Source organism: Anguilla rostrata, chromosome 18 (assembly GCF_018555375.3).
Source record: "Anguilla rostrata isolate EN2019 chromosome 18, ASM1855537v3, whole genome shotgun sequence".
NCBI classification, from domain to species: domain Eukaryota; kingdom Metazoa; phylum Chordata; class Actinopteri; order Anguilliformes; family Anguillidae; genus Anguilla; species Anguilla rostrata.
The window spans coordinates 30416236-30429354 of NC_057950.1; the positions used below are offsets into that span (position 1 = coordinate 30416236).

Sequence of the window (13119 nt, forward strand, 5' to 3'; positions counted from 1 at the left end):
GGGGTGCCTACTTAAACGGGCAGGAGGAATGAGAGTGCCGATCTCGAAGACCGCCTGGGAAGAGGACGTCTGATTGGGCAAAATTAACTCAGTAGCCTGAACACTTTCTCAGGCTCAACACTGCTGGCATGGATACTTCTGGGTTACTAAGAAACAGCAGGGCGTCACCTGAAAATGTGCTGATTTAAAAAATATATATATACATGGCCGTGAAATTATTTCACTTTTCGTATCAAAAATAACTTAATGAAAATAATAACGCATGTTTCTGATTATGTAAGGTGGGTGCGAACAGGGCTTATGGATAACTGTTTCCTATCAACAGATCAGTCAACTGTTACTCAGGATGGGATCTCAGAATTGTATCAGTGCTGTTCAGTATAACCAAAGGATAGGGGATTGCAAGTGGAATCTATTAGCAAATGTAATGCTTATGTTCGTGCAGTAGTCCTTGGACTCACACGCAGCGGTGACAAATAGCTAAAACACAACACCGAAGGAAGAATACGAGTGAACACAGAAACATGAATGATTTAAACCCCGCGACTAACGGGGTGAACAACATCGCTTGTGGCGTACGAGAGAACGACAGCGGTGTCATCCGCTTGTTTGTTTGATTACTACGCGCAGTCGACGGTACGAAAGAAGACGAAGTCTCGGAGCGAGTCCGTGTCAGGTGCACACGCGTCGTCTGTGTGTGCGTGAGAGAGTCTGTGTGTGTGTATGAATCATTCCAGAGCAGTTTTAGTCCTCATAAAATATTCATTTTGGTTGTGCAGCGCCCTCTAATTGCCATCTCTCACCCTGAATTATTTATGCCCCGTACGGACTGACAAAGCTTTGCCATGAGGCTCAAGATGAATCAGATACAGGGATCTTTGCTGCCAACAGCATTATGGCCTCCCCAAAAAAATATGGCACCCTGGCCATTCCTTGGCTCGTCCAAATCCGAGCCCGCTTTAATTTGACGTGTTCTTTTCTCAGCTATCGTCTCTCTCCTTAGCCACTCCAGAAAGGTTACCGCTTAATGTTAAGTAGCGACCACATCTCACTCGCGCTGTGATCTTCTGTGGGGTCAACAGAAGCATAATATTGCTTCAGTGCAATTAAATAATAATAATAAAATTAATATCAATATTTTACTGTGGATGTGTCTCCATAAAGAAATGATATACGAGGCATATAAGGGGAAAAAGGTTGTAGATCTAAGAATCTGAGACAACGTTGCTCTGGTGATTCTGGGTGATGTAACAGCTGTGTGCTCAGTGCTCTGGTGTTTCTGGGTCATGTAACGGGTGGTCTGTAGTAACAGCGCTCTGGTGTTTCTGGGTGATGTAATGCCTGGTCTGTAGTAATGGCACTCTGGTGTTTCTGGGTGATGTAATGCCTGGTCTGTAGTAATGGCATTCTGGGTGTTTCTGGGTGATGTAATGACCGGTCTGTAGTAACAGAGCTCTGGTGTTTCTGGGTGATGTAACAGGTGGTCTGTAGTAACTGTGCTCTGGTGTTTCTGGGTGATGTAACAGGTGGTCTGTAGTAACAGTGCTCTGGTGTTTCTGGGTGATGTAATGGCCGGTATGTGGTCATGGCACTCTGGTGTTTCTGGGTGATGTAATGACCGGTCTGTGGTAATGGCACTCTGGTGTTTCTGGGTGATGTAACAGGTGGTCTGTAGTAACAGAGCTCTGGTGTTCCTTGGTGATGTAATGACCGGTCTGTGGTAATGGCACTCTGGTGTTTCTGGGTGATGTAACAGGTGGTCTGTAGTAACAGAGCTCTGGTGTTTCTGGGTGATGTAACGGGTGGTCTGTAGTAACAGTGCTCTGGTGTTTCTGGGTGATGTAACGGGTGGTCTGTAGTAACAGTGCTCTGGTGTTCCTTGGTGATGTAATGACCGGTCTGTGGTAATGGCACTCTGGTGTTTCTGGGTGATGTAACAGGTGGTCTGTAGTAACAGAGCTCTGGTGTTTCTGGGTGATGTAACGGGTGGTCTGTAGTAACAGTGCTCTGGTGTTTCTGGGTGATGTAACGGGTGGTCTGTAGTAACAGAGCTCTGGTGTTCCTTGGTGATGTAATGACCGGTCTGTGGTAATGGCACTCTGGTGTTTCTGGGTGATGTAACAGGTGGTCTGTAGTAACAGAGCTCTGGTGTTTCTGGGTGATGTAACGGGTGGTCTGTAGTAACAGTGCTCTGGTGTTTCTGGGTGATGTAACGGGTGGTCTGTAGTAACAGTGCTCTGGTGTTTCTGGGTGATGTAACGGGTGGTCTGTAGTAACAGTGCTCTGGTGTTTCTGGGTGATGTAACGGGTGGTCTGTAGTAACAGTGCTCTGGTGTTTCTGGGTGATGTAATGCCTGGTCTGTGGGCTCAGCGTTCTGGTGTTTGTTGACATGCAGGATTAATGAATGTGGAGCTGCATGCAGATGTGTCCCTCTCATTATGAAGCTGCGTTACCTGCATTAAAACTAATCACTGGCAGGCAGAGCTCTGCTCACATGAATCATTTATAATATTTATAATACGTTTTTCATCAGGATCTGAGGGATCTCTGCATTAGTGTTTTATGTGTGAGAGCTTTGGCTTGATTTTAAATGTTTTTTCCTGTTTCTTGAAATAACTTCTGTGAAGCTGATAATCCTAATTAATGAAGTCTTGAAGGTGGAAAAAAGTCAAGGAAATAAAATTTAATGAGTCAATGCAATGTCGAAAAATGCAAAAAAGGAACTACTATTTAAGTGTAAAAACAAAACAATAAATAAATACAAGAAAGGAACAACTGTCTGTCTGTGACCTATAATTAACTTAACAAATCTTATCAAATGAGGAATTAGGTTACAAAGATCAGCTGAGAATGAGGTTAGGTGAATGGGGGGGGGGGGGGAGCTCATACAATGAGCATAAGCACATGCACTTGATCTTCTCACAACATGTAAACCCCCCTCCCCCCAGTGCCTGCTCCAACCAAACAGCAGTGCCCTTGATGTGAAGCAACTGATGCTGGCATTTTTCTTAAGTAAGGGCTATGGTAATGTGCCTGTACCCGCAGCCAAGGCAAAAAAAAATATGAATTGAAAAAGCAGTTGATTTTTTATGCAAGCCTTTTTCTCAGATTAAATTGTAATGAAGAAAATCTTACTGAAAAATATTACTTTTTTTCTCAGTCAATTGTGAAAAAAAGTGTTTTCAATTTCAGGTTCTGGTGCAGATCATATGAGATCTCTGTCTTTCCAATTTCCCGAAGGATCATGGGAAGTGTCAGGGATCGTGGCGTGTTTAAGTATCCCTTGATGGCGAACTCTGAAAACAGCAAAACCAGCCGAGAAAAAGTATCAGAAAAATTCAGAGATAAGACTCTGTGGAGACGTGGAGAGAGGCTGAGGCCCTTCAGATTCGGGGGGGGTTAATTTTCCAAAGCTAATAAGGGGTGATAGGGAGGCGCTGGACGGGAGATAGCGGGAGGCTAGGAGCCCGGTCCCTGGGCGGTTAGTAGAACGGACGGCGTTAGCGCGCCTCGGTTTCCAAGGGGGGGGGGGGGGGGGGGGGGGCTGCTGGAGGGGCCAGAGGAGCGGCTGCTTCCAGACAAAGGGGCGTAATGGCTGACAGGGGGCGTGGGGGGGGGCGCCCGGACTGGTGCGCGGGGTCAGCGTGAGAACACTGGGGTGCGGCGGAGGAGCCGGGTGCGGAGACGGACGCCAGTACGTTCCCGATTGTGTGTTTTTTTTTCGTTTTTTTTTCTTAAAGGCTGGGCGAGTTGCGGGGGGGGGGGGTGAGGGGGTCGGGGGGGTGGTGAAGGAGGAGGAGGAGGGGGATGGGAGAGCGCACAAAGGGCCATCTGGTTCCTGCTGTAAAATCAAAATCCACTACCCGTTCCCAAAAATTCCTCCCTCCCGCGGTTCGCCGGAGCGAGGGCCGGGCCGAAGGGAGTCGTGGGGCGCTGACGCGGCTCGAGGTTCCGCGCTCGGGGGCGGTGCCGCTCGGCGTCCCGGGGAACGCGGACCGCGGAGGGACGGCTAACAGAGGGACTGCCGGAGAAGGGGAGGGGGGCTGGAGGACCCGACGTGGAGACCCCAGCGTTTGGGAAATGCGATATGCGTCGACCTGCGTGCCGTCTCTGCGCAGGCATCTTATGTTAGCATAGCTCGGCGGTGTGTAGGAAGCGCTCGCTACGCGCACCGTCCGCGAGGCGGGAAGGCCCGACCGGCCGCCGGGGCCGCTGGGTAATCGATAGCGGGGGGTGGGGGTGGTGGGGTGGTGGGGGGGGGGGGGGGTTAGCGCTGTGCAGCTGTGGCCTCTGCGTTCGACGGCTCCTCTGCTAATTACCACAGACGAGCCCTCCGCTGACCCGTCCACCAATCACCCGGCAGCACGGTCTCCAACCACCAATCGGCCGGCAGCACGGTCTCCAACCACCAATCACCCAGCAGCACGGTCTCCAACCACCAATCGGCCGGCGCCGGAGCTTCCGTCCGCCAGTCGCAGCGCATCGTAGTTTCCATAGTTTCCAATTCAGCCATCTGGTACTCTGGTACAGCACAAGACCGGGCCCAGCTTGTATTAATCAGCAGAAACACCAGAACATTTACAGAGTGCATCTCTGCTCTGAAAAAAAGCAAAAAAACAACATAAAAAATAAAAATACTAAAAACAGCTCATAATATTGGCTAAAAAAACCCGTAATAATTGAATAATTGAATATTTGAAGACTGACATACCGACCTTCACGCTGTAAACAATTAAATTGCTTCAAATTTAAAGCATTCAGTCTTAAAGCTGATAATGTATGTTGGCCTAACGTGCATTAAGAGAGACGTGCTGGCTCTATGCCACCCCACCGTGACCCAACCCCCCCCCCCCACCACACACCACAACGAACACACACAAAGTTATAAATACGAGTGTGTAATAGGCCCCAATTACACAGCACCCTGAAAACCATGTCTGTTCTCAACACTTTGTCTGTTTGTTTTTTTATTCCTCTTTAATTTGATGGAGGGAGTACAGAAAAAGGGTGGAGTGGGGGGGTTCTGCTGTGCTCTTTCACGATTGGAGAGGAAAAAAAAAAGATCAGAGCGAAGATAAGAGGGCCTTCGTGAACCTCAAATGACCAAAAAGGTCCCCCCTTTTCTTCTCAATCACGCGCTCTGTGAAGCCGTGCGGTTTAAGCGGCAAAGCCCGGCGCATTTGGAAAGAGACGATCTATCCCCTCCTCTGACCCGGAGGGAAGGGGCTGATTACTGCGTGATTAGTGGCTCGGGGTTTAGGAGGAGAGCGGAGCCGTCTTCGCCGAGCGCGGAGGTGAGGACGCGTCCCGTTAATTACCCGAAACCCCCCCCCCCCCCCCGGATAGCTTTATCGGTGATTTGTCGACTTCAGAGTCGCGGTTTCCGAGATGAAAGCCGATAAAGCTCTCAGTCGCGCGGTCGAGACATCAGAGAGAGAGAGGGGCGTTCGGGCTAACGACGAAACGCGTCCGCTCTCTCTCTCTCCCCCCCCCTTCCCCGCGACAAACCCTGCGCTCTTCTCCCTAAAACCGATAACCGCCCCCACCCCCCTCCCCACCCCACCAGCCAATTATTCCCCTGCATTACAATACACGGAGGAGGCACCTTTTCCCCGAGCCCGGCCGAGCTCTAATTACCTGCGCTAATGCCCCCCCTTTATTGGCCCTAATATTTCTCTGCACCCTCAGCGCCGTCCCGGGACGTCGCCGGGACCCGCCGGCCTGTCAGGACGGCCGGTTATTGAGAAGGATGGCTTTAATCAAACCTAATTGCCGTTAATTTCGTCCTCCCCCCCCCCGCCCCCTCCCTACCCCCCCCCCTTCGCACTCCGACGATGTCTAACGCGGAGGACTCCTCCGCACCCCGCTAAATTGCGATCAGACGGCCCTCCTTTGTTTCCCGGCCGTCGCGAGCTCCGCCGCCGAGCCCCGCCGCCGTTTGGAGGAGAAGGCCGTTCGACCGCGAGGCCGAATCGAAAGGAGAGATTGCGCGGCCGCCCGTGCGGTTTAAACCGCTCCTAAACGCCGCGGATGTTGCGCCGCAGCCCCAGAACACAATTAAAACGGTTTTTAATCTGATGAACGGGAGGCGCGGGTTTTAGTCGACTTCGTAAAAGCGCGGAGAAATGAACTCATCCGTACGGCGTTAACGCGGGCCGTTTGAGTCTGAGTCTGAGTCCGAGTCTGAGTCTGAGTCTGAGTCTGAGTCTGACTCTGAGTCTGAGTCTGACTCTGAGTCTGAGTCTGAGTCTGACTCTGAGTCTGAGTCTGAGTCCGAGTCCGAGTCCGAGTCCGAGTCCGAGTCCGAGTCCGAGTCCGAGTCCGAGTCCGAGTCCGAGTCCGAGTCCGAGTCCGAGTCTGACTCCACTCTTCTTACGCGGTGCGAGCGAGTCTTTGTTCGTTCGGTCGGGGTTTTACTAGAGCAAAACGGTGCCATGCAGTTGTGTCAAAAATTGACTTGTGGTTTGGGGGGTGGGTGGTAAAGGCTGGCTTTAGGGTATAAATCTGGCAGTATCATTCCTCATATTGTATCTGTAACTAAACAAGGCATAATAGGCCTACGTGTGTGTGATGAGATCTCCAGGAGATATAATGTAGATTGGTCGATGCTGCCGGTCGGGGGGATAAGGAGTGTGGGGGGGGGGGGTCTTAATGTGCAAGCTTACTGTACATCTCTATTTAGCAAGCTCGTAAAAGAGAACATTGGATTCATTTATGAAAAAGAAACAAAGCCAAAAGTCTTCATCCTTGAAAGAAAAAAATCACAAAAATGACAAAGTAATAAATAACTAAATAAATGAATAAATAAAAACATTTCCCCTCCCTCACATCCAGTTTGATTCCAGCGTGGGGGCCGTGGCGGTGGAGGAGCAGTTTGTTCAGGAGCGCGGACTCCTCGGCGTCTGAGAGTAATAGGGAGATGAAGGGCATATTTCAGGCTTGATTTACTCAGAGACCTTCCCCGCGCAGCGTTACGACTCTTCGGGGAAATAAAGCGGGGGGTCAGGGAATCGGCGTGCGTAATGGTCATTTTGATAATGGTCCGGCGCATGCAACGGAAAACATACTGTACACAATTAGGTGCCGCGGCGCTAATGACAAGCCCCAGATTTTATGGCCCCCCACCCCCCCAGCTCCCCCCCCTTTTAATCCTGCCGAGGGAACCCATGTCAGCCAACGCCGGCCGGACGCGACTTTATTGACGCGACAAGCTAACATTTCCTGACGTGCAAAACAAACATTTTTTTCCCCGTCTCTTCGCTCTCCTCTTTTTTTTCCCTCTCTCCTTCTCTTCGTGGCCTTCGGAGAAGTGGAGAGGAAAATAGAGAGAGAGAACCCAGAGGAGAATGCATATGCAGGAGCGGTGGAGCGGCGAAAGTTCCCCGGTGGTTCAACGTGTCACTTCCTGTTTGATTTATTGCGTTGGTCAAGGTCCTAAAGTGGGTGGCTTCAGAAAAAAAAAGAGAAAAAGAATGTCTTTATGTCTGTGTAGAGACTGCATGTTTGTCGAGCGAAATGCATTTCTCGAAATGCAATCGGATATGTGACTTCAAAAAAAAAACGATTTTGTATTTGAAATCAAACGGGAACGTGCACAGGCCACGAAGAAAGCATCGCAGGGCCAAGCTAATATTTGTACAGACTACATTCATGCATAGGAAAGGAAACGTGCAGTGAGATTATGTTTGTTCACGTGTAACGTCACATCCATATTTCACAACTGTGAGTCAGAATAAGAAAGTGATGCTAAAAAAAAAAATAGCATGTGAAGTGTATTTTGGGTAATCACCACAGGCGGTAATTAAAAAGCAAAATTTACGATTTTTTCACACCAGGGCATCGTCAGCAGCAGCAAGCTGACTTGCTTTCAGCAGTTGTCTCAGATAAGCCCCTCCACCCTCTGAATATTCTAAAAATGGTTTTTTCGAGTGGGGGGGGAGGGTTCATTTTAAAGGACCCTTGTAATAAGGGGGTTTTAGTAAAATGGCGAGCGTAGGACACGGGTTCATGTCGGCTCTCCCACGTGAAAGTTTACGGGCCGGGGGCGGAGAATCCCCCGCCTCGCTCCGGGTCTCTCGCGCGCGACGTTTGTTCTGAAGATTAGCCACGCTGTAATTTGTGGGAGAGGCCGGTCTGCTAACCCCAGGGCCTGTGGCTCTCTGCTTCTCCTGGAGAGGCTGCTGTGCTAACCCCAGGGCCTGTGGCTCTGTGCTTCTCCTGGAGAGGCTGCTGTGCTAACCCAGGGCCTGTGCTCTGTGCTTCTCCTGGAGAGCGGTGTGCTAACCCAGGGCCTGTGGCTCTGTGTTTCTCCTGGAGAGCTGCGTGCTAACCCAGGCCTGTGGCTCTGTCTTCTCCTGGAGAGGCTGCTGTCTAACCCCAGGGCCTGTGGCTCTGTGCTTCTCTGGAGAGGCTGCTGTGCTAACCCCAGGGCTGTGCTCTGGCTTCTCCTGGAGAGGCTGCTGGCTAACCCCAGGGCCTGTGGCTCTGTGCTTCTCCTGGAGAGGCGGTGTGCTAACCCCAGGGCCTGTGACTCTCTGCTTCTCTGGAGAGGCTGCGTGGCTACCTAGGGCCTGTGGCTCTGTGCTTCTCCTGGAGGCTGCTGTGCTAACCCCAGGGCCTGTGGCTCTGTGCTTCTCCTGGAGAGGCTGCTGTGCTAACCCCAGGGCCTGTGGCTCTGTGCTTCTCCTGGAGAGGCTGCTGTGCTAACCCCAGGGCCTGTGGCTCTGTGCTTCTCCTGGAGAGGCTGCTGTGCTAACCCCAGGGCCTGTGGCTCTGTGCTTCTCCTGGAGAGGCCGGTCTGCTAACCCCAGGGCCTGTGGCTCTGTGCTTCTCCTGGAGAGGCTGCTGTGCTAACCCCAGGGCCTGTGGCTCTGTGCTTCTCCTGGAGAGGCTGCTGTGCTAACCCCAGGGCCTGTGGCTCTGTGCTTCTCCTGGAGAGGCCGGTCTGCTAACCCCAGGGCCTGTGGCTCTGTGCTTCTCCTGGAGAGGCTGTGTGCTAACCCCAGGGCCTGTGGCTCTGTGCTTCTCCTGGAGAGGCTGCTGTGCTAACCCAGGGCTGTGCTTGTGTTCTCCTGGAGAGGCTGCTGTGCTAACCCCAGGGCCTGTGGCTCTGTGCTTCTCCTGGAGAGGCTGCTGTGCTAACCCCAGGGCCTGTGCTTCTGTCCTCCTTCTGCAGGTTCTTTCTGAAATTCTTCCTCAAGTGCAATCAGAACTGCCTGAAGAATGCAGGGAACCCCAGAGACATGCGCCGCTTCCAGGTAACTCGCTAAATCTCTCTGACACACACACTCACACACACACACACACACATACACACACTCTCACACACACATACACACTCTTACACACACACTCACACACACCCACCTACACACACTCATACACACTGACACACATACACACACACTCTTACACCCACACACACACACACACACACACACACACACATACACACACTCACACATACACACACTCTCACACACACATACACACACACTCACACACACCCACCTACACACACTCATACACACTGACACACATACACACACACTCTTACACCCACACACACACACACACACACACACACACAGTCCACCCATAATCGCTCCAGTGAGCTCAATCCTGTGTTTATTCCTAAGCAGGAAGTGCTGAGCCTGCATTAGGGATGGGTCAGAGCAGGAGCTTCCTGGTCCAGTAGAACAGGTGACCCGTACCGCTTCGCAGGGATGTTTAAACTGGCCGAGGGCAGGGCAGCCGGGGGAGCTCTCAGGAGGGGCCCGCAGGGGGGGCCCTCAGGGGGGGCCCTCACGGGGGGCCCTCAGGGGACACAGGGCTGGAGCTGCTCCAGCTTTTTCATATTCAGAGCTCAGTCAGTCTGAGTGGGAGGCAAGGCTCTGGTGGATTCACCCCGGATAGCTGGCTTGGGTACGGCTCACTGAATAATGATTGGCCTGCATTACACCTTTATACACACACACATATATGCACGCACAGAAGTATGTACGCACACACACAGGCATACACACACATATGCACATACATATACATACAGAAACACACACACACACATATGCACATACATTACACACAGAAACACACACACACATGCACATACATATACACACAGAAATAGACGCACACATATATGCACATACATATACACAGAGAAATATGCACTCACAAACACACGAACACACACACACATACATATGTTTGCCAAGTGGTAGGATTCTTATTCGTTTAATGCACCACGAACCACAGAGAAAGTGTATGTTTCTCATCTCTTCTGTTTGTTAATGTGGGATTGAAGAGGTGCTACCGGTTGGGGCCGTGGTGCACAGACGGGAGGAGGGGGAGTGTTTTTTACGGAGGGGGAACGGCGCTCTCCCCGCACGCGGCCGCCCTCTGGGGGGTGGGGAGAGGGACGAGCTGTCACTCACTCCACACATCCCCGGGAGCACTTCCCACGTCTACAAGCGGCCTGAGCGCCTGGACCAGAGCTGCTCTCTGCCTCCGCCCTCGGTCGGCACGGTGTCCCACTCTGTAAACGAGCCCTGCTACTCGCTTTACCCTCTGCCTTCCAGCACAAACAGAGCCTCTCATCATTTATTCTGTTGTCTGGACTTTTTTTGATGTGGAAAAAAAAATCACTGTGACATCATTTCCAGACAAAAATATTGTGTGATATGACTGTATTATAATAATAATAATAATAATAATAATAATAATAATAACACGCTCTGGGCGTGTTGAAGTGTCCCAGAGCAAGACACCTAACCCCTAACTGCCTCCTGAGTGAGAGGCATCAATTGTAAAGCGCTTTGGATAAAAGCGCTATATAAATGCAGTCCATTTACCATTCCATTTATAATCATAATAATAATACATGGATATACCATCCCCTCCACTATAGTTTGCTTATTGTACATGTGGAAATTCATTTTATTAAAATGAGTTCCCACAGTATAAATATATATGCGGTGTATATGCACAGCTGAAGGCCTGGCATTTTAATTAATATCGCCGGGGCCTGCGGTTCTTGGCTCCACCTCCAGTCTGGGGGCCCAAATGGACACGGTGCCATTTCCAGGGGCCCGCTCTCACAGATGTGCCCGCCTAGGTGCTCTGCTGGCACCGTCTCCCGCGTCGCACGCACTCCGTTCCAGTTACTACCGCGAAGCAGCTGGAGACCAGGGGGGGGGATGTGGGGAGGGAGAGGGGGGCTGCTATCCATCATCCACGGCCTGGCTCAGCTCCGGGCCCCGGGACAGAGCCAGAATGGAGGTCTTTCGCTGGCGAGAAAACACAGAATTCCGTGGACGCACCGAGGCGGTCCGACAGGGGAGCGGAGCGGATAGAAACGCGCTCTCCTGAATGGAAACACGCTCACCGCTCACGGCCACGTCTGTTTGCATACACGGAAAAGCCCCCTTTGTCACCAAACATTACACACGCGTGTAAAGAAAAAAAGGGAATTGCTGGGGAGGAGGGGTGTTCACTTACTACAAAGAAGGAGGCCTACTGATTTATTAATCAGGTTGTGGTGAAAATCCTCGTGTCTGTCTGAATGGGGTACTAAAGTGAGGTGAGGTCTGATTAGATAAGCCCGGCGATCAATATGACGATACATCGAAGGGAAGGGCAGCTATTAAAGCACAAACCCAGAGCCGGTGTCCGACACTGATAGAGGCTGGAGGAACATTTCGGCGAGCCGCGCTGCTTCGCTGTCTCAATGCGTGAATTAAAGCGTAATTAGCAGACCCGGGTTTGACCGGAGGTGGAGGAGAACAGTGCGATGGACAGCGGGGCTCAGATGATTGACGGGCGTGAGCCCCCAGTCCAAGGAAAGCATGACCGAGGTGCTCAGTGCACATGTCCGCATTAATACCTGACCCACAATGCATCTCTCACCGCGCTACTGAATAATCGTCACACCCCTCTTGGCAAAATAAATAAACAAAGTGGTGGCAATATTTATAACAAGCACACAAATATCCATCCATCCATCCATGCATTATCTATATCCGCTTATCTTGGGCAGGGTCACGGGGGGTGCTGGAGGCTATCCCAGCATGCATTGGGCGAGAGGCAGGAGTACACCCTGGACAGGCCGCCAATCTATCGCAGGGCACGCACACACCATTCACTCACACACTCATACCTATGACCAATTAAGAGTCTCCAACTAGCCTGGCTGAGCACAGAAAGTGTTTAAGACGTAGAGCAGCCGTCTGTCTTCTCGTGTGTCCGCGCGGAATGTGGCGGCTGGACACGCCCGCCGGTTACAGATTGCGTAATGACGAGCTGTGTGCCCTCACTCCCGTTGCAGGTCGTTGTGTCGACGACCGCCAACGTGGACGGCCACGTCCTGGCGGTGTCGGACAACATGTTCGTGCACAACAACTCCAAGCACGGCCGGCGGGCGCGCCGGCTCGACCCATCTGAAGGTACGGCTCCTTATCTGGATAATGGTAGGCACATTTTGCATTCCCCTTTGATTTGCTGCTCTGCCCCCCCCCCCCCTCCCCTCCCCCCTCTCTCTCTCTCACTCCGCACGTCTCTCTCCTCTCCTCCGTCCCGGGATACACGCTCTGCCACTCCCTCGCTCTGCAGCCCCCTCCTCCTTTTCTTCTTTACCTTTTCCTTTTTCACCCACTCTGTCGCTTCCTGTTACTTTCTGCTTCTTTTCCACTTTAGGTATTATTATTCATTATCATAATTATCATAATTATTATTATTATTCCTGTCATCGTTGTTATTACTATCGTCATTATAATAATAATAATAATAACAATGTTATTATCATTACTGTCATTGCGCATATATAGAACAGAATGGTTCACTGTAGATTAAACATTTTTAACCCCCATTTCCCAACAAATGTCAAAATGTTTCCCGCATTGTGTGAGCTTGATGTCCAATTGCACATTTGTTGTGAAAAAAAAAACAACAAAAAAAAAGAAGAAAAAATCCATGATCAAATCTGAAAAGAATTTGGCGTGAGGTCAGTTTCCTGTTGCTGGGTTCTGCTGGGGCCAATGAAAGCTGAGAAAACAGGGCCCAATGTTTTCCTTCCAGCTCGTTCCGTATGATTGACTGATTGCCAGGTCTGAGGGAGA

At 51.0% G+C, this 13119-nt stretch overlaps 1 protein-coding gene across 12 annotated transcripts in view; it reads left to right on the forward strand.

Moving 5' to 3' along the window:
- The window catches only part of LOC135244878 (transcription factor COE3-like), a 101063-nt gene that overhangs the window by 51310 nt on the left and 36634 nt on the right, over positions 1-13119 (forward strand). For 8 of the 12 annotated variants that reach the window (XM_064317524.1, XM_064317525.1, XM_064317526.1 and 5 more), the window contains exons 7-8: positions 9177-9258; positions 12330-12447. In XM_064317524.1, the coding sequence (XP_064173594.1) occupies positions 9177-9258; positions 12330-12447 (200 nt within the window). Of the gene's footprint in view, positions 1-9176; positions 9259-12329; positions 12472-13119 lie in introns of all 12 variants that reach the window. The other 4 variants (XM_064317522.1, XM_064317523.1, XM_064317528.1 and 1 more) reach the window with 1 other exon arrangement.